The following is a 27,260-nucleotide window of genomic DNA, read 5'->3' as shown; positions in this document are numbered from 1 at the left end:
ATTATGTTCTGTGTATACATCCATTTGAAATTAGTAAAAATCGGTTATTTTAATATTATACAAACAGACACTCGAATTTTATTTATATATGTATGACTAGCCCGTTGGCGCAGTTTGTAGTGCTTTCTGTTCTGCGGGTTGCGGGTTCGATTCCCGCCTGAGTCTGGGTGTAATATAATATTTGTATTTATATATGTATTATTTCTATGTATATTTATCAAACAATAATTGTGTTTGCTCGCAAACGAAAAAAAACCGACTTCAATTACATCGACGAGTAATACAACGTAGATCGATGAAAAAATAGTCAAGTAACTACGCGTTATTAAAGATTACTCAAAAAGTAGTTATCAGCCGGCCTAGCATGCATACAACGAGATATCTCTTGACGAGAGAGAAAGATAATGTCTACATCGAGTATTTTCTCGATTACCCTAACATGCGCACTACGAGAGACAAAATTCTCTTCCGAAGACTTCGCCTTGTCGAGTAGAGAAACATTATCAACCATAATCACAACTGAATATCATTCTTATTTCTTATGTCGTAAAGTTGAATTTACAAGGTTATTGACCAATTTCAAACGAGTGACACATGTTTTATTTAAAAAAGTTCTCGGCCTTTTGGCTAAGATAAAAAGTGTATATCTAATTTAAAAAACTCTAATATGGAAAATAAAACGGCGTAAGTAAATGAATTTAATTATATATGTAAAACAATATGCTCGTGTTGTGCTTTATATCTTGTCGCACATTAGATAATTGTAATTCTATCACGCATTGTTTGTTTGTTTTTTTTTTTTTTTAATTTTTAAAATTTTTTGAATTTTTGATTTTTTTTTTTTTTGATTATTGATTTTACTTTTATTCTATTTAATTTTATTTTTAGTTATTGATTTTTTAAATATAATTTTGTTTTGTTTTTTATTCTGAATGTTGTCTTGTCTTGTTGTACTAACCCAATATGGACTTATACTTTGGTCTAAAATAAAGTATTATTATTATTATTATTATTTAGAATAAGAAGCAACAGGGCGCAAATACGTTTTTTGTGTCATTATATGGCACACTTCACTCGACTTTTCGCATTTCCCGCTCTTCGTATACCGAAATTATATAATTATAATAGGGAAACGCCATGGTATACAAAAAATAGGCACCCGGTTTTATTTATTTTTTATTTATCGTCTTTCTCGTCGATAATATTGAAGACGAGAAGTTTCTCTTCCTAAAACGACAAAATTCGACAAAATTACGATGTCATGTTAGCTTCCGTAGAGATAAATATCACAGATCACTAAAATTTAATGATTATCTCTTCTTGACGTAACGAGAAGAGTATCGCGTGCACGCATGTTAGCTACTGTAGACATAGAGAGATAATACGAGAAAAGGGGTCGACAAAATTTTGTCGTGGCGTGCATGCTAGGCCTGCAGATCTCGATAAAATTTATACGTGACCACATGACAAACATCAGCTATCGATTAAATAAAAAAATATCAAAATCGGTACACCCAGTAAAAAGTTATTGCGGATTTTCAAGATTTTCCCTCGATTTCTCTGGGATCCCATCATCAGATCCTGGTTTCCTTATTATGGTACTAAACTAGGGATATCTTCTTTCCAACAAAAAAAGAATTATCAAAATCGGTACACCCAGTAAAAAGTTATTGCGGATTTTCAAGAGTTTCCCTCGATATCTCTGAGATCCCATCATCAGATCCTGGTTTCCTTATCATGGTACTAAATTTGGAATATCTCCTTTCCAACAAAAAAAGAATTATCAAAATCGGTATATCCAGTAGAAAGTTATGCGGTATAATACAACGTAGGTCGACGAAAAAAGCGTCAAGTAAAAACGCATTATTAGATATAACTCGAAAAGTAGTTGTTAGATCTCAAATAAATTTAAATGGGACCAATTGGCACACACCACCTTTCGATTAAAATAAAATTTGTCGAAATCGGTCCACACGGTCAAAAGTTCTGATGTAACATACATAAAAAAAAAAAATACAGTCGAATTGAGAACCTCCTCCTTTTTTGGAAGTCGGTTAAAAATATAGTTATAACAGTCGGCTGTTACCTGTAACACAAACATTAAGTTGCTTACCATAGGAACAGACGACCGTGTGTATGTTATATGATATTTATATTTATTTATTTATTTATTTGTATAGATTAATGTATAAAACATACTTTATTATCCATGCTAATATTACAAAGCTAATAATTGTGTTTGCTCGCAAACGAAAAAAAAACCGACTTCAATTACATCAACGAGTAATACAATGTAGATCGACGAAAAAATAGTCAAGTAACTACGCGTTATCAAAGATTACTCAAAAAGTAGTTATCAGATCTCAATAAAATTTATATGTGCGCACATGACAAACATCAGCTTTCGATTAAATTAAAAATTATCAAAATCGGTACACCCAGTAAAAAGTTATTGCGGATTTTCAAGAGTTTCCCTCGATTTCTCTAGGATCCCATCATCAGATCCTGGTTTTCTTATCATGGTACTAAACTAGGGATATCTTCTTTCCAACAAAAAAAGAATTATCAAAATCGGTACATCCAGTAAAAAGTTATGTCGTATAATACAACGTAGGTCGACGAAAAAAGCGTCAAGTAAAAACGCATTATTCGATATAACTCGAAAAGTAGTTGTTAGATCTCAAAAAAATTTAAATGGGACCAATTGGCACACAACACCTTTCGATTAAAACAAACTTTGTCGAAATCGGTCCACACGGTCAAAAGTTCTGATGTAACATACATAAAAAAAAAAAAAAAAAAAATACAGTCGAATTGAGAACCTCCTCCTTTTTTGGAAGTCGGTTAAAAACAAGCTCTTCTCTTCTTTATTTGAACTTGTGTCATATAATCTCGTGAGCTAAGACTATCGTTATTTTTTTTTTTGCCTCTGATAAAACATTTAATGAAGATGTTAAACTATAAAGAAACACGCTACAACGCATAGGTGACGAGCAACAACTACAAAAATATCAAACTTGTCGTCGAGTGCATAAAGTTTGTCTTTCATAAAATTTGGAGATAAAATTCTTTATCTACTGATTTTATCTTCTTGTAAACAATATGTGAAATAAGGCGATCTTATAAATTTTAGTTATATGCTTGGTTAGAAAATAATAAAACAATTTGCTGTAAAGTTAACAGGATTACTCCACAACTATAAAGAAACTTAAGCGGTGCTAACTCGACTTTGAACGTTTCTATCGAGACTCTGCGGCTACAAAGAGTGTAGCAGTATAAGCACGGGTCAGATGCCCCTGGGGGAATTTATGTCAAAATTTTGATGACGAAATCATCGTGTTAAGAGGAACATTTCCCTAGGTTACCACACCTCTGAACGCGCTAGTTTTTCAAAAATTTTTTTTTTTCAAATTTTGAAAAAAAAAATTTTTTTCTCTTGCAATATAATATTTATTTGTAATTTTTCTACCAATCGCTAGATATACTAAAGAAGCATTAAATAAGGTACTTTTGAAGTCTTCGCAGCAATTGATATATCGGAATATCACAAATTCAAAATTTTAAAATTTTAAATCTCACGTATTTTAAGAGACACTATCACGAATTTTTTTTTATAAATAGCCCTTACTACGCTCTATAAAATATATTTTTTTCAAAATTTTCTCTAGGGTAGATCAGTGTTAAAAAAAATATTATTACTATCCTGATACGAATAATTGAGCATCTGAGTAATACTGCTTTTATTTTTTAAATGTAATTTTAATAATAAGAACAATAATAATAACAACAATAATAATAATAATAATAATAATAATAATAATAATAATAATAATAATAATAATAATTCAGTACAATAATAATAATAATAATAATAATTAATCTTCGCCACTTTCTTCTTCAATCGTTACTGTGATATTGTCTTTTGAGAATAATCGACTGAGTGTAAAATATTTTTCACATCTTTCGCTGTAATTTTTGTGTCATAGGAATATATTTTAATTAACTGTAAATCGTCTTCATAAAACCGATTATTAATTATATGGGTTGAACAACAACGGTTCCCTGTAGGAATGAAAATAGACTTCTTTGAATAACAGTGTAAGCGTGCATTGTCAGGTACAGTAATTAAATCTCTAGTGCTTGAACAAATAAAACAATATCTATGTGTAGATATAGTTCTTGGTATGAAGAGTTCTAAATAATGTTCTGAAAATTCGTTAGAATCACTCCGTACTTTATAAGTAACGGATGGGTCCGAATCTGGAATCGGCTCAATTTCTGTTTCATCGAAAGCTTCTGAAGCTTTGCGCTTATACATTTTTATACGACAGGCTCCACATACTGCACTATTTGGAAAAACAGTTTTTGGTTTTTCTAGCACACTTTGACATAATTTGATATCTTCCGGGGTTGTTAAAATTTTTTTTTTGACCTTTCACTTTAAACACAGATCTATCACACACAACACATTTGAGATTCTTGTCACTCTGCATTTTTATCAACGAAGATAAATAGCTAAGATCACATGAAATGTTACTATTTAAATACAATGTCACTATGTTACATTACTGCGTTTTCGCCTTTAAATGTTAGTTTTAAATAATTTATTTAAAATTATTTTTATTCAAAATCACAGTATAAAAATATTAGAATCACTATATCAGAATCACTAATATTGAACTATATGGCAGTCAACTTCGTAATAAGATGATTTCGTATTAGCAGACAAAAGAAACATACGTTTAGACCGCGAATTCAAGAAAACAACAAAGTAAACAAACACGCATCAACTTGTCGCGTATTGGGAGCGACGACTAGATGCTCGCTCGAAACAAATGTAACAATAAACCGAGAACTAAAATAGTAACAATATACATATAAATTAACCTCATATAAAACATTCCCAAATAAAACACAAACTAAAAGAATTTCTTTAGACGTAGCTAAAAATAATCTTTTAATTTTCATGCCTCTTGAGTAGAAATACAACTTAATGCATAAAACAAGTAAAAGTTCATCATTAAGAATTATAAAAAAATTTTAAACATAAAAAACAAAAATCGCACATCAATTTCTTACTGTTATAATTATTAATATCGTAAATATTAAAATTACATTTAAAAATTATAGCAGTATTACTTGCTCAGATGCTTAATTATTCATATGAGGATAGTAATAATATTTTTTTTAACACTGATCTACCCTAGAGAAAATTTTGAAAAAAATATATTTTATAGAGCGTAGTAAGGGCTATTTATAAAAAAAAATTCGTGATAGTGTCTCTTAAAATACGTGAGATTTAAAATTTTAAAATTTTGAATTTGTGATATTCCGATATATCAATTGCTGCGAAGTCTTCAAAAGTACCTTATTTAATGCTTCTTTAGTGTATCTAGCGATTGGTAGAAAAATTACAAATAAATATTATATTGCAAGAGAAAAAAAAATTTTTTTTCAAAATTTGAAAAAAAATTTTTTTTGAAAAACTAGCGCGTTCAGAGGTGTGGTAACCTAGGGAAATGTTCCTCTTAACACAGTGATTTCGTCATCAAAATTTTGACATAAATTCCCCCAGGGGCATCTGACCCGTGCTTATACTGCTACACTCTTTTACTTATTTAAATGATTTTTTTTTATTAATTAATGTGATAAATGAGATATAGTGATGATAAAATTTAAAGTTTGTTTTTAAAAAGTTTAACTCAACCTTGTACTTATTTTCTAAACAACAAAAATATCACATCGCCGCGAACTCGTAACAGTCCCTCTAGTTGGTCGGTAGGCCATTGCTCTCGAATGAGTAAAATCTACCTGCCGTGTTTGTTTATTGTTTAAGAAATTAACAATACGATGTTTGGGACTTAAGTGCAATGTTTAGGTGACCGTCCTAGCAACTAAAATTATTCCTGTAGTATCTACATTCCGAATCGCTGTTATTTTTTAATTATAATTAATTTATTAAAAACTTATACAATTTTAATTTGTAAAATAATTATTTAATAGAGCTTTTGAAGCATATTTGAATAAAGTAATTTAGACTTTAAAACTTAATAATGGTATTTTTAATTTAGGTAAATGTGAGATACAAAGTAAATATAACGACACGATAGACACACATAGTGCGAAGTTAATAGCGCTGTTCAGGTAGAAGGTCGCTTAATGAAAGTCGATGAGATGAATGTTTCGGATTTAATTAGAATTGATTAAAATCACCACCCCGATTCCAGGTAACTCTATTGAGATGCTGTGACAAAAAGTAGACCGAATTGTTAGGATATCTTGGGGCTAAACTGGACTGAATAGTTTAAAATTTATTTAAAACTGGTCCGACACACGTTATCGTGCATTGCGAACTATCAACATGTGAAGTTTAAATGTTAGTTATGATTTCAATAATTTACTAATTTTTCATTTAATAAGCCTTCTCTCTACAAGGTAATATAGTAGGAAATCTGAACTAGAGGCGAACTTCGCCCATCTGCTTTAGGGATGAAAATTATTTAATATTTATTTTATTATATTAGAAAAATAACCGCGAAAGGGTTAAGGGATACTTCAAAATCCTGGCCAGGCTATATTTAATTCAAAATTGAAAAAAATATTTTTATTTAAAAATGCACCTACGAGTTTAAATAACTACCAAAAAGCACAGATTTACAAGGGCTAGCGAAATTATTTTAGTTTAAAAATACTAATTTTGAAGCATTTTTTATTGAATGTTTAACATATTTTATTTGCAGTCAACAGTAAAAGTCTGATTACACGTGTATACTCCGTGGCACTAACATTTCATAATCTTCAAGTGTAGTCTAACCATTACTAATACCACCAAGTGTATTTCGAAAAACTTGCTGTTATCCATTTAAGTAGTCTATATAATGTCGCTCGCTTCAGTATGTAACATCACACTGCTAGGCATAGGCCTGTTTTCCCATGTAGGAGAAGGATCAGAGCTTAATCCACCACGCAGCTCTAATGCAGGTAGGCGAATATATTGCCTACTACGAGTAACGATCGCTATCAGGTGTACATGATAACAACCGGGACCGACACCTTAACGTGCTCTCCTAGGCACGGTGGGGAGACCGACAAGGACTAACAACCAGACAGATTCCGAGCGGGAATCGAACCCGTGACCGCCGGTGTTTAGGCAACGTCGGCACGGCACACGCACCATTACGCCAGAGCGATCGTCTATATAATGTGGATAAAAAGAAATATATTTTGGATACTTGATGTAATAATTTTCCTTCTAAATAAATTCACTTCACGTTTATTAAGTTTATGTCACGACAAATATTCCTATTTTACATATAAATAAATAATATTTAAATATAAATATCTACACAATACACACATGGTTGTCCGTTCCTAAAGTAAGCAACTAGTGCTTGTGTTATAGGTAAAAGCCGTCTGGTATAGCAACATTTTTTTTTTCGATAAACATACTTAATACATATATAATATATAAATAAATATTTATATTACACCCAGACTGTGGTGGGAATCGAACCCACAACCCTCGGAGCAGAAAGCAGGGTCACTACAAACTGCGCCAACGCATCATAGTATTAGCATTGCATGGGATAATTTTAAATCTAGGATGTTTTGCAAATCTACCATCTTCATACACCATAGGAAATTTTAAATATTCAGTATTAGAAATCTTACAAACTCGTCATCTCTAATAACGCCTTTATCAGTAGGAAATACTCTGCAAATATCACATGCAAATTGGTTAATTGGTAAAGAATGCAGACTAAGCCAACGTAAAGTACGAGATCTATCATTTTCTTCCTCGTTACTGATTACACTATTCACGGTTTTACGATTACATATATGTAAGTCTAACTAACGACTATGAAACAAATTCTAAGTATTCTGTGCTGGCTCAAAATTACCGGACACTACAAAAATTGAGAATTGCCACGAAGAAAAGTTGAATCCGCATTTCGAACTTTTGTGACGTTCTTCTTATAGGATTCATCAAAGAACACTTTTGTTCACCATATTTACGACCAGTTAACCTAAGTCTTTACGGCATTTTGCTGCATGTAAAAATAATCGTTACCTTAAATAAAAAAAGTACCGACACGATTTCAATAATTTACCGGGAATATATAAGTTAAAATCAAATAACGTTTCTCTAAGTTTCTGTTGTAGATACTTATATTTATTTATAACTAGCTCTGTGTCCATTTTCCAGTTTGTAGCACAAAAAATTAGGAACATTTATAAAATATTTCGAGAGCCCTTAGATCTTCTTAATATGGCCCTGTCTCAAAATTAGTTCTTAGTAGACGTTTACTAACTATTCCTGCTAAATTTCAAGCTTGTAGCATAAAAAATAAGCAGTTTCACACAAACGTGTAAGCTGTAGACCCCTTTAATCCGGCCATATCAAAAAATTCGTTCTTAGCGGACTGCTACTAACTATAAACTACCTCAAGCGGTTTTTGAGATTTGACATAAATATCACAAAAAATTCTAAAACACAATAATGACACACACACACGGTAGCGCTGTAATTCTATTTTCTCTAAAGTTCTAAGAACACGTAGAGCTATAGGGTATGTAGGACTGTTAGCCCTACCGGAAGCAATGCAAGCAATTTCACACAGACTCAGTTACTATAAACAGGTACAAAGTAGAGCATATTTGTGTGGCAGTTGATAAAATAAAATGCATGTGAGTAAGACTACTTTATTACAAGTCAGCTGTAAGTGTATGCATGTTTATAAGCCGACCCGACGGACGTTGTTACGACAAATATGTATCATTATCATTTTCACCAAATACACTAAAAAGAAATCATAAAAATCAATCGAACCGTTTTGGAATAGGGCGATCACAAATACCGTGAAATGAAATTATTATACATCAGATGTGAAAAGAAAAAAAAAAAAAGAAATTAAGCTATCCATATTTTAAAACACTGGATTTCTAACTGTGTGTACCACACTCAGAAATAATACGTCGGTTATAAGCATTTTGTAACGTATATTTTTATTCTTCGTTCATTCTCTTAACAATTATATCGTTTCGTCGAATCGCTATTCTTCATTGCTAGGTGTTTCGCTATTAGTGTATTTCGTGTGACGTAGGGCTGCGTAAGCAACCATTGGTGGGGTTTGCAGTGTAGATTAGGCTCAGCACTATATAAGCGCTGGTGCTGTGCGGCTTCTTCTTTTTCCTTTGTCTTCAGCCTCGGTCAGGTTCAGGTGTGATTTTGTTGGGATCCTTGGTGTGGCGGACACGTGCGGTGCCGTTGTTGCCGGTGATACCACGTGGCAGGATTTTGTGGGTTGGCTGCTAGGACCCCAACATCTACGATAAAGAACTGCTCAACCTTGTCGATCCTTCTTGTGGCTCGTGCTGTGCTTGAGCACGGATCAGCATCGCGATTCTTTCCACTGGTCGAGCAAAATTTTTTTAACCCCGGCTGACATCGTGATGGAGATGGTGTCGTGGAGTTTGGACAACTGAACTCGAGAGACTGGCGGGCAATCATCCAGGGAGTTTCTGCGGAGCCACGTGTCACGGAGACCCGCTATGATAAGTGACCACAGTTAAACTCCCACCCACGTGTCAAAAATAATTCGAACCCGCAGTGTAGTTCAAATTAATATCAGATAAATCAAAAATGTATTTCGGTCCATAGTACAGATTTAAAATTATTTCGGGTTGTGTCAAACTCGTTCGTTTAATCCATAAAAGGAAGATAAAGTTGTTTGTTCATTCAAATTTGTATTAAAGCTTAAAATTGTATTTCCTTGTATTAAATTACTTTCCACATTAGTCTAATTTAATTTTGTTCTCCAATCCAATCTGATCGCTAACTTTTTTTTAAATATATATTTACCTCTCTGTGATTTAGTTCGTCGCGTTAAGAAAGAATTAATATTCTCTTATTCTATGATCTTTAATTTAATTATATTTACATTTATTTTTTACATATTTTTTAACGCGCGACAATTTGATAGATATTTCTTATTTTACCTGTTTATAAATATTTCGACGACGTTTCTTAAGCGATATATAATGAATGACGCTTGCAAAATAAATTTTTATAACTTGCTTATTCAACTTTAATCCGCTTATACATGTTAAATCTTAACCCATTGTTAAAAATTTAGTAAACAAGTCGAAAAGCGCGGTTTGCTTGTAATTTTTAAAGCCAACACAATCTTAATTATTAAAAACGTTTCACTGTAACACAAAAACCAGTTTTTAAAATGGGATCAATAATTCGGCGATTAGCGTGTTCAAACTTAGCTTTAAATTCTATACACTATGTACACTATTTTAGTACGTAAAGACAAATTATGCAAAAGTTAAAATGCACAATATTTGAATTAGAATAAAGATTGTTTCAGATAAAAAAAAGACACTAGAAAAAGTTTCTTTAATTATTTGTTCAAACGATAACCATCAAAATCTCGTTAGTGTAATATAAATACATTTTATACTTTGTTGTGTCTGTTATATTATTTTATTTCGTAGTAGTTCGCTCAAAATGACGGTTCTTCCACTTATAAAATGCGTTAAAACATAAAAGCCTCATCATAACAACGTACACAAAAAAATGATTTTTAAAGGTCAATTTAATCGATACTTGCACCGAAGTCTAACGTCAAAGTGAAGAAGGCCCAAGGTTGTATGGTACACAGGTCGTCACATTTCTTAGTCGCGTGTTCGCGTGATTCCCGACCGTTGGCTGAACGCTGTAAAACTCGATAGAAGGATTCAGTTAGACTTATAAAGAGTTGATATTTATTTTCGTAAAAATATGTTTAAATAATAAATTTTAATATTATAGAGACGGTTATAAGACTGTTATCTTAAACAACGGTATATCTGCGCTTAAAATAAAACGTCAACTCTGTAATCATGATATTATTACGTTATGGCCCCACCTAGGTTACTTTATGATGTAATGACAAAAATAATTAAATTCCAAGATAAATGTTTTATATAAATAATCTAGTTGACCCGGTAAACTTTTTTTTACTTTATTTTATACAACATGACCCGGTGAACTTCCTATCACTTACATAGATTGGTGAAAAATATGAGCAAAATTTCCGAATGCACCTATAAAAAATATTTGACAATCGTGACATTTTTTTTGACAAAAGACATCAAATGTTTCAGAGCTTTTGTATGGATTCCGTTACCTATTATTCATGTTTTTAGCCTTTTCTAACCTTCCATGAACGATCAAAAAAAAGATCAAAATTAGCCAAATCAGTCCAGCCATTCTCGAGTTTTAACGAGACAAACGAACAGCAATTCATATACAATCTTCTAATATATTAAATTCTCGTGTCATGGTGTTAAACATTGAACTCCTAACGGCTCGACCGATTTTAATAACATTTTGTGGGCATATCGGGTAGGTTTGAGAATCGGCCAACGTCTATTTTTCATACCCCTAAGTTATAAGGGGGGGGGATTAAGCGGGTTAATAACATGTATGGCAAAGAAACGTGGGTCAGCTAGTATATGTATATATACATAGATAAACCTAGTCCTGACACTAAAAACAAAAAATAGTTTGGTGCAATCTCCCAAAATTACAAAAAATCAATTCTCAAAATAAAAGAAATATAATATGCTGACAAATTTTTGTATAAAATACGTAGTAAGCAAGTAAGCCTTACCATTTCTGACTGCATGGTTCTTAACTTTTCTCAACTTAATTGTTATAGTATTGCCGTGAAAAATAAAATTTGATGAGGAAATGATAAAATCAAACATAACCTACAAAAATGGTTATACATAACCTGAAATTAAATGACACTTAAGGCAAGGTTTTACTCGTCAAAATATGTAAAACAATATAAAAATTATTACAAAATAATTGTTCGCTCGCAACATAGAAAAAAAAATTCAATTACATCAAAAAGTAAATACAACGTAGATAGACGAAAAAATACTCCAGTAGATACGCGTTATCAAACATCACTCAAAAAATAGTCACCAGATCTCGACTGATCAATAAATGGGATTACAAGATAAGCATAAGTTTTAGATTAAAAAAAGAATCATCAAAATCGGAACGGCCAGTGAAAAGTTATGCGGTATAAATACAACGTAGGTCGACGAAAATATAGTCAAGTAAATATGTACGCATTATTAAATGTAACTCAAAAAGTACTTGTCAGATCTCAATTTAATTTAAATGAGACATGATACGCACCACCTTTCGTTTAAAAAGGAATCATCGAAATCGGTTCACCCAGTCTAAAGTTCTGAGGTAACATACATAAAAAAAACTCATCTTTTAGAAGTTTGTTACTAAAATAATTACGATGTTTTAATTTAAGGTGAAGGAATGATATCTAAATTTAAATAATTCAATGAAAATCAGTTGACTCCAACACATTTCTTCGCGCTGTGCAACAATGCTAATTTGGTTACATTAGTAGTGATGCCAACTACAAAAAAAGCATAAGTGCGGCAACATTAGATCTAATTCAAAAGTACAATTCAAGTGCTAAAAAAATGAGAAAACGATATATATATATATATATATATATATATATATATATATATATATTTTGATCCAGATAAAAATTAAATTTTACTTTCAAAACAAGTACTTTTCAAGGAATTAATTAATGATATCAAAATGATTATTTTCATAAAACAAAATAAAGATCATCAAATAAAGATATAATATCATTATCATTGTAATATTAAGAATGGGATGGTGCTCAAAGTATTCAGTCACCTGCCATTTCTTATTTTCAGATGATAGTAACTAAAATAACGTATAAGAGTAGAGAGAGTAGCTTTTCTAAAAAAGTATGAAGCTTATGTTAATAAGCCTAATGTTAATAACACATAAAACGGTGTAACACAATTTTCGTAAATTTCTAAGGACTAAACTGGACCTTCTTGAATATCATCATAAGTAGTTTTGTTTGGGGTCCAGTGTAGTCACACACGTTTCAGGAATTCCTTTCTATTGATATAAAGACGAAAATAAAAAAAAAGATATGGATTGATATAATTATTTGATTATAAAATCGTATTTAGGTTGCAATAGAATGAAAACTTGCAGTAAATTTAAGGATAGACGCTATTTCGGTTTAATTAGAAGAATGTTTGTACAAGACTCCGTAAACAATGTATGGTCTCTGTTCCACTTTTATTTGTACAAATGATAAACATACACATAGCTTTAGAATCAATGTCCATAGTATTTGTTTTGGTTAGAAAATTTCCAAGAGCAACGTAACTATGGTACGTATCATTATCATCATCATCATCATTCCAGCCTATTGCATTCCACTGCTGGGCATAGGCCTCCACAAGTTCGCGCCAAAAATGCGTGAACTCATGTGTGTTGCCCATAGTCACCACTCTGGGCAGGCGGGTTGGTGACTGCAGGGTGGCTTTGTCGCAACTAAGACGCTGCTGCCCGTCTTCGGCCTGTATATTACAAAGCCAGCGGTTAAATGGTTATCCCACCATCGGTCGGCTTTTTAAGTTACAAGGTGGCAGTGGAACCTTGTTATCCATCAGTCGCCTCTTGCGACACCCACGCGAAGAGAAGGAGTGGCTTATATTCGTTGGTGCCGTAGCCTCACAGCACGTATGCATTATGTAAAAAAAAAACCCGGCTGGCATGAAAGTGAAGGATAAGTCAAATCATTCTCTCTTTGTGCATGTCTCCGACTGCATGTTATCTACGACGTTGCATAAAGTTTCGAAGGACTACCGTATTAATATATTTCAAATGTACAGCACAAAAAGTTTGATATTGTTTCTATTTATTTCGCTGACCTTGTGTGCATATTGAATTTTTATCTTGTTCCAGCTTTTTCAGTTGATTTTCTATTAGTTGTTCTTCACGCAGGCGAGTTTTTTGTTTTTTTTTTTTAATTATTATTTTATTTATGTCTTTTTAGTCAGACAAATTACGTGATCGGTTCAATTCATTAAAACAGTTTACATCATGTGGTTGATTAAGTAATTTTTTAGGGTCAAGAGAACTGATAGCAAGCCCGGAGAAAGATCTCACTCTGCTCAAAGCAACGTAAGCCTGACCTTTAGCAAATAGGTGAGACTGCTTAAGTCAACAACTATTAGTTTTAATATAATGAAATTATTATTAAAATTATTTGTTTGTATTTGGTATTATGTATTTGTTATTGATTTTATTAATGTAATTGTAAATTGGTGTGACATTTGTTAATTTTTATTTGTAATTTTAATTGTATGTTTTTTTTAACCATTGTATTTTATTAGAAAGTCCCGAAGTTGATCGTCGCCTAGGAGGCGAGTTTGGCATGGCATAGGCGTGAGAAAGAGCAAAGTCCACATTGTTTAAACTTTAATATTGTATTTATTTATTAGTATTACGGTAATAATAATCATGATATACCTTTTTAAAATACTCATATATAGAGTATTCGAGAAAAAATTTTTTTTTTCATTAACTACAATGGCTTCGCGCAGCCGCCATGTTTGATTTTTTTTAATGTCACCTATCTAAGAACACTTGGGCAGCTAAGACGAACCTAACGATACCTCAATTATGTAAATCCGTTCAGTGGTTCTGGAAATATGAGGTAGTAAAGAATATTACATACAAACATTCATTACTTACAAGATACGCGCGAAAAACATAACCCTTCCTTGGCAGTCGGGTAATTAAATCTATATGTTAGTTCAATGTTAACCAAATATAACTATCAATATAGTTTTCCATTTTTATTATTTCTTTGTTATACTGTTTCTTCAGTATTTATACAATTAAACGCGTAGGTATATAAAACAACAAAAAACGAATAAGAACAAATTAGGATATATATTTATAATTCTACTAGCTGTGCTCGCGTCTTATCGTCCGCGTGGAATATTGACTTTAAATGTTCAACGTGATTCTTTAAATTGGCATAAGTTTTTATCTATGAACCGATTGACATGAAACTAATATTAAATGTTAAGTTAAGCTTGCCACAATATATTAGTAAAAACCACATCTAAATCGAATAAGCCATTTTTAAAATTAGCGTGCACAAAAGCTCATACAAACAGACAAAATTTCTGACAATCATTGTTTTGAGTGCTATTTGCGTTGATAAAGGTCCCAATAATATTTTTTCTCATATATCTTAAATGTACAGACGGCGACCCGTTACATTTTTATTATATGTATTGATTGATGCTATTACAAAAATAATAATCATCACAACAACGAACATTATTGCTAAGTTTCCGCTGACAATTGGTCCGTCATAGGCATCTTCAGAACAAATAGTAAGTATAGCCGACTAAAAAGTTAAGTATTTAGTAAAAGAAAGTAGACAAGAAACTTTTTATTCGATGTCTTCCGCTTGGTCTTAAAGAATTTACTAAATTTAATTAATATTGAATATTGTACAGTGTAATTTTCGATAATACAACTGACACTTAACCGTTCTTAATCATCGCTTACTAAATATATTAAAATTATTTTACAGGAGAATAAACAAAATTGGTACACAACTACAGAGTACCGGGGCGTCACGGTGATGAAGAACCAAGCAACCATATGGTCATAAATTTTTTTAAAATTATTCAATACGTTTATAGACTCGTAATAAAGTTTTTTGTAAATATCACTATAGCTTAGAGAATCCTAATAGAAACATTCTATTGATTTTTTAGAACACTCAAATATTATTATAGTCGAAGTTTCCAGACACCCCACTGTGAAAATTAGTTCATGCTGGATACACTTAATATAGAGTAATCGTCTATTTATAGACAATAATAATCAAACGTTTGTATAGCCACATGGGTTCGTTTGATGCAGACAAAATACAAGCCCTAACTGCTCTACCTAAACATTGCTATCTATAGCAAATATATTATATAACATTGAATATTTTTTTTTGTTGAATTGATAGCACTGTGTTGATAGCATGTAATGTTTATTTTATGCTTTATAAGAAATCTTGCTTTTTTCACGTGATTACTTTCTTATATTAGAGCAAACATGAAGATACATAGAAAATCATTTAGTTATTTCATTACTTATTCAAAGCACATTAATAACAAAATCATTCGCATTATGCCATTAATTATTACATAAGTGAAGCATTACTCACTTTGATGCTTATCAGCTAATTGTATGAGAGGGTTGGGCAGGTCTCGCCGCCTGTAGAAGCACATGACCTTTGCCTCCACGTTCCCCGACGCGGTCTTGTTTAGTTCTTCTATCCGCCGGATCTGGTACGGAGACGTCGACGACGTCTCGAAATAGACGCAGTCTGTGGACAATTGCAATGGCTGTAATTAAATTAAAACTTTGATTACATTTTTTTACATCATAGTTTTTTTTATTAAGTAGCTAAACAGACAGACATTATGTTGTCTGGTCTGTCAAACGCTTGAATTTTAAATAATCATATTGTTTGGTGAAATTTTCTAATTTCATTATTCTACAAGAACGTTCTTCAATGTGTTAGAAAACTTATAAAAAAGTATCTGAATCAATCTAGGTATTTTCGAGTTTTGAGCTTACGAACACACTAAGCAATTTGTTTTTATTTATCTAGAAGATTTCATTTAATAGGGTTCACTAGTGGCAAGATAGCACAGATGATTATATGCCAATGTTCACGTAGAATGGTACACGACTAGGTATTATATTATTTCCGAGTTTATCCTTCTCTGTCAAAATGCTGATATATAGAACAGAAATTGTACTAGTTATCCTGTTATTAGGCAGGAAACGGGAAAAAAGTAATAAGTGATTACTGTAGATATATACGACTAACTAACATCTGATTAACTACGATATTATTTTAATTTTTTTATATTGCAATGGCGGTAAGTAAGCGGACAAAGCCATCTGATGTTAAATAGCGACCGGCGCCCATGGACACCTGCAACATTTTTTTTTTGGGAAAACCTCATGTCGTTGCAAAATTTGCATATGCGCGAAAAGAACGGCGCGTGAAGTTCGCGCGTTGGTAGCAAACCAAACATCCAAGAGGTGTAGATGAACCTTAGTCCTTCGGTCAAGAGTGCGATGGCAATAACATGACGGTGGCACTATATCAAAGACTTCTTAAGAGCACCCACTAGTATACAGACGGTATAAACAACATAGGGAGCCAACGTTAACGTTAGGGGGGCATATATAACTTATTATTAATTGATTCTGTTATTTTGTTGAATGATAAACCTATAATGTATTTTATTTTCGTATTTTTCATCAACAAAATGTAGGGATGTTTAATATACCCAGAAGGTCAATAGATCGTATCACTTTTAATCACAATAGTTTTAAAAACATTGTAACCCATGGAAACTAAATTGATTCGTCCTTAGTTCTATCTAATTACACAAATAGTTTTATAACATATCACGACGAACACTAAGTAGTTCTGTGATTTAGTCAAAACTGTTTTTACAACGGTTCTCAAACTTGTTAATGTTTTATGAAATTAAAATATAAAAAAGAGGTTCATTTTAAGAATATTAACTGCGGGTAGTACTACTTGGCTTTATTAGGAGGTGCGCCAGCCGTCAACCGGTTGGGCAGCTCAAAACGAAAGCGAAATGGATGAGAACAACGTCTTCGTGCAACCATACGCGCTTCGTGACGAAGTGCATCTCAATTTTATCACCACGGAGACGTTATACACACATACGTTATAAACTTAACACATGACATACTAAATCTCGGAAACAATCGATAAAATCGATTGTTTCCGAGATTTAGGATACCGGAACAGTATGTATGTAATTGTAACTCCAAGTTTCCGACTGCGAAAAGTAAACGTTTCCTTTCTGGGTCACGGTATTCGCATGTATAATAAAATACCACAAACGATTTTGGAATTGTCTCAACATAAATTTAAAGTTTTTATTAAAAAATAATAATAGATAAAGCTTATTACTCGGTGCAGGATTACATAGTTGATAAAGATGTCTGGACTTAGTGACGCTGTATTTCATGCAACATGTTTATAATTTTGTGCTAAAACACAGTTTATATATTATTTTCAAAAGAGTAACTGCGGAGTTTCTTGCCGATTCTTCTCTGCAGAATCTACATTACGAATCGGTGGTAGCCTATTTGAATAAAGCTATTTTTGATTTTGATATGAATTAAATACTCTACCCTCGTCGTATTTTGTCACAATTTTTTCATCAAATTCATGGTTTTATTATGGTATAGTTTTAATAAAAATCTAATATTATCAAGACGTAAAGTTTTTAACTTTGAGAGAAAGTTACACTACTCACGGGTGATAAAGGCTATATTTTATTGTTATTGAACAAACAATTCAGTGAAAAAAAAAATAGTATATGTAAATCAAGTCGAGGAAATGCGAGCGAGATGAAAACTTTACTATGCGAGTTTACTGCGAGTTGGCATATATTTCTTATATGATAACCACAGGGATCGACAGCTTCGACTATCTGAGGCACGTTTGGGAAACCCACAAGGACAGACAGACACCAAAGACAGGAAACAGATATTTGTACAAATACAAATATCCATTAATTACGCTTAATATTGTTGTATTGTATTTATAAAATAATGAGTGTTGCATTAAATTAAAGGAATGTTATTATGTATTCATATACGAGCATTTAATCATTGAAGCTTTGTGTTATTTAGAAATTCTATCGTATTACATTTTAAAAACCAAAAAGACGAAGTTCTGAAATAATTCATTTTGTGTAATCTCTCAATCAAAAGTAATAAAAATTACGAATACCTACACTACAAGCGTACCGTTGCGCGTCCACGGACTAGCGAAAAATAATTGTGATTTAAAAAAAACCGACTTCAATTACATCGACAAGTAAAACATCGTAGGTAGACGAAAAAACAGTCAAGTAAATACGCATTATTAGATTTAACCCAAAAACTACTTATTAGATCGCAATCAAATTTAAATGGGACCACACGATACACAATACCTTTTGATTAAATAAAATTCATGAAAATTGGCCCACCCAGTCAAAAGTTCTAAGGTTCTGAATCGAATTGCAAACCTCCTTTTTTGGAAGTCGGTTAAAATTGGTTGCTCGCGGGTTACGAGCAAAATATCAAACTTGTCGGATCGCCAATGAACATTACTCGGCGGTTTTAAAGTACGCGTACTTAGGTAGGACACACTAGCGAAAAAGGCCGTCGAGCCACAAATTCGCGAACTTGCACGTCTATCACACCCTATAGACGAATATAAAATTCATTTTATGTTCAAATAATTAACGATATCGATATATTGCTAATATTATTTTAAAACCTGATAATATTTTGAATATTTTTGCTAAGAATTAGTAGAGGTACAGAATTACGAAAAAAAAAAAAACAAAAAATATTAATCGAGTATCTTGATAAAAGACAACAAATTTATATTTCGTTTATGTAAAATGATCGGTAAAAAAGACGTCACAAATAAAATTTACAGCACAATAGGGCGGCCTGTGTCTAGAAAAAAAAAGTCGACCCTATTAGTATTATTGTCACATTATTTGTATTTACTATGAATAAGAAACCCTGCGCCGGCGACACTCTCTAACATAAAAAAGGACTAATAGTATTGTTCTCCACGAAGCTCCCATTGGGTAATCCTAAGTCTCATCTTAGTCTCAAAAATTTTTCCTGTGAACTACAGTAAACTTTTATGCCATTGCTATATTTTACATATATTTTACTTTAATATTATATGGGATAGCGTTAAAAATGTTCAGGGTAAAATTGATATTCAGAAATATTCATAATATAAAATAAAACCTTTACAATGAACACTTTATCATAAAAGATTGACATTTGCAATATTTTATAAGGATTTTTTTTTGCGCTCAACATAAAAAAAAAAACAATAACAAAAACAAATTAATAACAAATCGCTATACGGTAACATTATTTAACAAATTATAATTCGTGAAAATTTAAAATATAGGTAAAGAACATGGCCTATTTTATCGCTCATGCTGTTCATTCACTTATACTCATTCAACTCTAAAAATTAATATGACCACATCCCTATTTGACTTTTAAAAAAAGATATTGAAATGTCATATTCAAAAATATTAGTTATCTGTACTCTCGGAATTCGTATTTTAGTAGTTTTTGTGTTTAAAATGATAAATTGATCTTTGTTTTTAGTGAAATAAATAGTAAAGGAGTTTAACAAATGTCCGTAAGCTAATATGTTGTGAAAGTGAGTGATAAATGCGGAAAAAACGTGAATTACGATTGTTGTTTACCATAAGACTTCCAAAAAAAACGGAATATATATAAATAACTAAAGGCTGAGTTTTTTAAATTAAAATTCAGCACATCCGATTTTACAGATAAATTAAAAATTGTTCATTGTAGCCCATACTCAGCTTAGATATAAAACAGAAAACTGCAAACGGAACAGTAACTAGGAAATTTTGCAATAAATATTATGAAAAATATAGCTGGTTAACTGGGAGCGTTCATAGTTCATACTAACAAATTATATTGTTTTTTTTTTGCTTGTTATTCGACACATGTTGTTTGACAAAAACGAAATTATCAGAGTACAGGCCTTATGAGGTCACTATGTCTATCTAGTAACTGATTTGTTTGATAAGTTCATAAGTATCAGTTGGTTGCTGTATATATAAGTGGCGCATAAAAGATTCGGCACGACTTGTATCACATGCCAAGAAAAGCCGGACAAATCAATAAGCATGGTATCTATAGTTAAATTTATTTTATGTAGGTACTGCTGTATGTGTATGCCTGCATAATTAGTATAAATGCACTTTATGTGTCCAATAATTTACTTGTCTGTTCTTGAAATTATCTAAAATCCTCTATTCCCAATAAAATTGAAATAAATTAGGAAAAAATTCATCATCATCATCATCACAGCAGCCTTTCGCAGTCCACTATTGGACATAGGCCTCCACAAGTTCACGCCAAAAATGGTGTGAACTCGTGTGTCGTGTAGAAAAAAATTGCGGAAAGTAAGTGCAGTTTGGCTGTTCATATTTTTTTTTGACTGCCTACCCCGTCAAAAAACTTTATGCACGCCACTGGTACCATCTCATATACTTCAAGATACTCGAAAGACAACAGCAACCTAAGACCGTCTATCCATTTCTGATTATTATTCACAGGTAATAACTTAATCTTTGAATTTAACATCATGAGCAAAGCATTTTTTTTTTATTTCAACAAAAAGTAAACAATTAAGTCAAAAGCGTTCATAGTTGTTCCCGCTCGTAGATGTCCCCGCTGTCGACACTCACTAGCATCGTGGTTCGGACCACACGAATTAACAAATGAAATGGCGGCGTTTACCGTTACAATTTACAATAGAACATGCGGCTTGCGCAGTGTGACTGGTTATTCTACAAATCTAGCTACTTCATTATAATCATTACACTTAAACGAATTATTAATTAAAAATATTAAGTAAATACAAACTTTTTGTTAATTTCGCTAATTTTACATTAAAGGCACCACCAAGCAGGGTTACAGAAAACTAATGTAATTAACGACAGATTGGAAATTTATTTTAAAAATAAAATGAGATTACGTCACAATTTTAGTAGATACTTTGAAACTGCTCATTATTAAAATAATTTTACTTAAAAAATTTGATTACATAAAAGTGTAAGTACAACAGTAAAGAATATAGCCACCCCCTCTCTTCCCGTGGGTGTCGTAAGAGGCGACTAAGGGATAACACAGTTCCACTACCACCTTGGAATTTAAAAAGTCGACCGATTGCGGGATAACCTTCTAACTGCTGGATTTGAAATACACAGACAAAGCCAGCCCAGCGTGGTGACTATGGGCAAAACACATGAGTTCATGCCATTTTTGCCGCCAACTTGTGGTATATGAAAATCTATTTGTAAACTGATGAATATAATAATATACTATCATCCTCTTCTCTAATCTTTAGTTTTCTGTAAACTTTTTTTTAAACTTACCGTTTACGATACTACTTCATTTAATGAACCGGTTTTTTAAATTAATAATCCAATATTTTAACAAAAAAAAAAAAAAAAAACCGGTACATCATATGCAAAATTTTATTTCTCTCTCTACGTGCATTACTTTGCCCTAAAGTGCATAGTTTCTGAGATATCGGCCAAAAACGTTTTTTCAAGATAGCGTTTGAAGCTCTAGATGAATCTGTCAGCATTTTGTACTTTATAAAGTAAGTGATCCTATTCCTTATAAAAAAAAAATGGCAAACAAACGGCTATTTTAACAAGCCTAGTTTAAAATTAACCAAAATTTTCATCCAAACGTTTTACCGCTATACAATAATTCGACCACATTAAAGATAACACAACAAAAAATATTCCGTACGACGGATATGACGGTAGCATCTTAAATTAAACTAGAACGAGATTCAATTAACTAAAATATAGGAAATAATATCATTACGACCTTTTATTATTTATTATTGTTTGAGTATAGGTAAGTAGACATAGTTTATTAAATCTTTTTAGCTACGTCTGCTTTACCCTGCCCTGCGGTCACCAACCCGCCTGCCCAGCGTGGTGACTATGGGCAAAACACATGAGTTCACGCTATTTTTGGCGTAAACTTGTGTAGGCCTATGTCCAGTAGTGGACTGTAAAGGCTGTAATGATGTAATGATGACGTCTGCTTTAAGTTACGTAATTAACTACAAGGAATTTAACTTGCTTTATGAATAATTATTTTAAAAATCTGTTACATAGTATCTAAATAAAATTTACCACACATGTCAATCCTAGTCACTATCAGATTTTCTGAAACATTGCCCCAACTGCATAGTAAAGATATTCATTCCTAATCATGAGTAATCTCTTTGAAAAAGAGAGTAGTCAGTAAGGAAAATTTAATTTAAAGAAATAAATAAAAATCTGAGATTAATCTAGTAAATCTTTTAATTTGTTTAAAAACACTATGTAACTTTATTTGGTAAACAACATCGTAATTCGAACCTTTATCAGCTTGACTCAAATGTATGAAAATCTAAGGTCATCCGAGTCACAGCAATGACAATGAAAAATATCGCACAAATAGGTTCTTGTATTAGTGTACACGTCGGCTTGTTAGTCCGTAACATTTCAATTACCTTTTATACTTTCTATTATTTTGTTTCTATAACTTTGTTTCATTCAATTTCTTTATTAATATAGAAATTTAATGCACACGCAATTACGCATAATTATGTGTTTATACACATTGGAAGTCCGCCATATTGGATAAACGAATCATGTTTTTAACACCGTCTTCTAATCAATTTTAATCAAAATCAGTTTGCATGTTAAATGAAGTTACAGCATACAACTTTACTCTTTTAATATCTTGTTCCTAACGTTAATATATTATTATATATTTAAGACAAATTGCAGAGTAAATTACGACTAAATCGAATTATGTAAAATTACGATGAATAAACATCGACATAATATTTTAACGGAATACAATACTTATATATAAAGGTTATACTAAAACTAGCGACCCCGCCCCGGCTTCGTACGGTTGCAAAAACTTGTCAGTGTTCCTCTACTATATTATGCATGTATTATACATATAAACATTCCTCTGGAATCACTCTATTTACTAAAGAAAACCGTATCAAAATCCGTTGCGTACTTTTAAAAATCTAAGCATACAGACAGCGGGAAGCGACATTGTTTTATACTATGCAATGATTCAAACAACATTCATAACGTACAAGTAATAATGGTGTTTGCAGGCAAACGAAAAAAAACCGACTTCAATTATATCGACAAGTAATACAACGTAGGTAGACGAAAAAATAGTTAAGTAAATATGCATTATCAAAGATTACTCCAAAAGTTGTATAATCAGATCTCGATGAAATTTAAATGTGACTACATGATAAACATTGGCTTTCGATTAAATTAAAAATCATTAAAATCGGTACACCCAGTAAAAAGTTATGCGAATTTTCGAGTTTCCTTCGATTTCTCTGGGATCCCATCATTAGATCCTGGTTTCCTTATCATGGTACCAAACTAGAGATATCTCCTTTCCAACAAAAAAAAAAAAAAAAAAAAATTATCAAAATCGGTTCATAAACGACAGAGTTATCCCCGAACAAACATAAAATATATATACGGTCGAATTGAGTAACCTCCTCCTTTTTTTGAAATCAGTTAAAAATAAATAGTAATAATTATATTATGGTTACGAGTATATAACAACACGCGTTACATATCATTTCTTAATTCTTCGTTAATAATTGTGATCTTCATTGTAATATCTATTAAAACGATGCAGAGAAAATTCTTTCGGAAGTAGATAAAGTTAATTTATTGTACATTCTGTTATCTGTCACTAGAAGCAGTGACGTGTTGATTATAATGTACTTATATTACTCTCTTATTCGAGCAAATATTATCCATTTATCGTTAGTATGAATAATCTTTTACTGTTGGCAAAAGCATGAAAATGGAAATATTTTTATTTATAGCGCAACGTAAAGTAACAGGACCTCGACTGGTAAGTAAATGGACCACCTAAATTGAAATCAGTTAAAACATTGTTAGAATTTAAAAATAAATTATTGTCAGAGCGTTTCCATTTATAATGCTAATTCTTTTTACTAATTTATTTGTTTGCGATAAAAAACATTGCTTATTAGTGGCAGGATGATCATTGCGTGGGTAGTTCTTACTCAGGTGAACTTGGGGTGTGCACTATGAGTTGTACATTTGTTGAAGTAAGTTTTATATTGTAAGCGATGTTTAACTCGTGTTTACGTATAAACTCTACGCAACATTCACTTAGTAATACGTGTAACACATGATTTTTATTTAAGTATCGACTCGGACGCATTTTTTTCCGGATAGATAAAAAGGCGTATAATACACAATACTGAAGTTTCAACTAGACTTGTAAAAAAAAAAAAAAAATAGGAGTAAAGAGGAAGATTACATTTTTTGTTTGTTTGTAATAGATGCAATACAAAAATACTCGAGCCATTTTAAAAATTGTTTACCAATATTAAGTTACATTATCACTAAGCGACATAGGCCACATTTTAACGGCAGAAAACGGAACAGCCAAAATCGTGTAGTCTTCGCGGTCGAAAAAATTCCTACATAAATAAAAAATAAAGAATTATCGGGAGTATAATATAGTGCAAATTATCACTAACAGAGTTTCGTTAATACTGATTACATTATATTTATAATTGTGTTTGCAGGCAAACGAAGAAAAACCGACTTCAATTATATCGACAAGTAATACAACGTAGGTAGACAAAAAAATTGTCAAGTAGGTAAATACGCATTATCAAAGATTATTCAAAAAGTTGTTATCAGATCTCGATGAAATTTAAATGTGATCACATGATAAACATCAGCTTTCGATTAAATTAAAAATCATCAAAATCGGTACACCCAGTAAAAAGTTATGCGGATTTTGAGTGTTTCCCTCGATTTAAAGTATTATATGTCGCTCATTAAGTCAACTGTCACAATTTGTAGTTTACTTTATGTGTACATATGTATATATTTATGTGTGTGTGTGTGTGTATATAGGTATATATTTTAATATGTGTATGTATATATGTGTGTATGTATGTATATGTATATTATATATTATATAATAAAATATTTACTTATTTATATGGTTTTTTTTCTTTAATAATTATGTGTTTATCATATCGTAGTTTTTATCTATTTATTATTGATTTTACCTCCTTAATTTGTGCACACTTCTAACCGCTGCTACTGTATCGTGTCCAGTACTCAAAGGTTATCTGGAAGACATCGCTATTTAGCGATAAGATCGCCTTTGTACATCTTGAATTGTATATTTCTTTAAATGTGTCTGTATTTCGGTGTACATTAAGAATAAATAAATAAAATAAATAAATAAGATAAAGAAATAAAATAAATAAATAAAATAAATATTTATATACTAGTGTACCGATAGTAAACGGTAATAATAAGCCGAATGAATACAGCGGGGTCGTAAAAACTAGAGTGTCAGCGGTGTCACGACCCAGCGGCAGCAAGAACTTTACACATACGGTTTTTAATGTGATCTTTATAATGTGCTCCGTAGTCAACGCCGATTTACATAGACATAGATGCACACGCGGGGCAACAAGCGTGGCGGGTTCGCCTAGCGCCCGTACACGGGGTCCGCTAGTTATGTATGTATAAGAGGCATTATGCGGTTGATAGCGATGTTAACGCCCGTTCAGTTTTGCCAAGACTTTCGTGTATTTTTGGAACGTGTCAATAAGTAAGTGTATGGTAAATTTAGCCCGGCCACGTCATAGCCGCACGAGAATTATTGGATTTCCCTCGAATCGGACGCAGCTCTACAATACTGACACGTAATAACGGCTATAATAAACGAAATTATTTCATACAGTCAAAATCGTTAGAACAAACTAGAATGTAAAATTATTAGTATATTTTACAACTTTTTTGGTAATATCCTAATTTGCATAACAACGTCCACTGAAGAGGGACAATAATCAAACGGCAAATATAAATTATTCATTTTTAGTTTTTATACAAAACGGACGATAAAGAGTTGTTATTAACAATTTTAAATTTCTTGATGACTTTTTTGTCATTTGTGAATTAACTTTACTTATCTAACTTCTCTATCATTTATTTAATTGAAACAGCAGTGCTAATAGTTTCTTAACAAAAAATAATTAATACTTGAAAAAATTAGGGATGGGATAAACATAACTCGAAATACTTTGAGGATACATGTAAACATATTTACGCACTAAACAACAAGAAACAAACAAACGAGAGACAGTTAAAGCCATTTTAAAAAATAAGAGTATTGCGGTAAAGTGCTTGATTAAATTTAATCTCATTCATCATAATTTCAGTCACCGTAAGTTTCAAAGCCTGCATTGGAACATTGGAGGGCTGTTACTTTATTTAATGTAACTGCTGTGTAAAACCGCTATAGAAAAACAGTAAAATTATTTATCTCCGTACATAAGTTTATGACTCTCATGACCACTGGTTGACTAGAAGAGATCTCTTTTAGGGATAAGTTCACATTTGCCATCAACTATACGTGTAATTTTCTGTATATATTTTGTTTTTAAGTGCAATAAAGTATATATATAAGTTTAAGCATTCACGAGATGGTTTGCACACACTTACCAATTAAGTGTTTGTCGAGCAAACAATAAAAAATTCAATAGGTATGCATTTCGGATCATTGACCTACTAATAATTTGTATGACTTGTGGTCAAAACAAAATTTGTCTTACGGATTTAAACAACACCATTCG

General features: G+C 31.8%; 1 protein-coding gene across 1 annotated transcript in view; it reads right to left on the bottom strand.

Moving 5' to 3' along the window:
- Positions 1-27,260, bottom strand: part of LOC123662535 (metastasis-associated protein MTA3) — a 99,569-nt gene that overhangs the window by 65,515 nt on the left and 6,794 nt on the right. Inside the window, exon 2 of the mRNA XM_045597379.1 lies at positions 16,107-16,268. Coding sequence (XP_045453335.1) covers positions 16,107-16,268 — 162 coding nt within the window. The remainder of the gene's footprint in view (positions 1-16,106; positions 16,269-27,260) is intronic.

The sequence above is a fragment of the Melitaea cinxia genome, chromosome 18 (assembly GCF_905220565.1).
Source record: "Melitaea cinxia chromosome 18, ilMelCinx1.1, whole genome shotgun sequence".
Classification (NCBI taxonomy): Eukaryota; Metazoa; Arthropoda; class Insecta; order Lepidoptera; family Nymphalidae; genus Melitaea; species Melitaea cinxia.
This window is presented reverse-complemented; position numbering and strand designations above follow the sequence as displayed.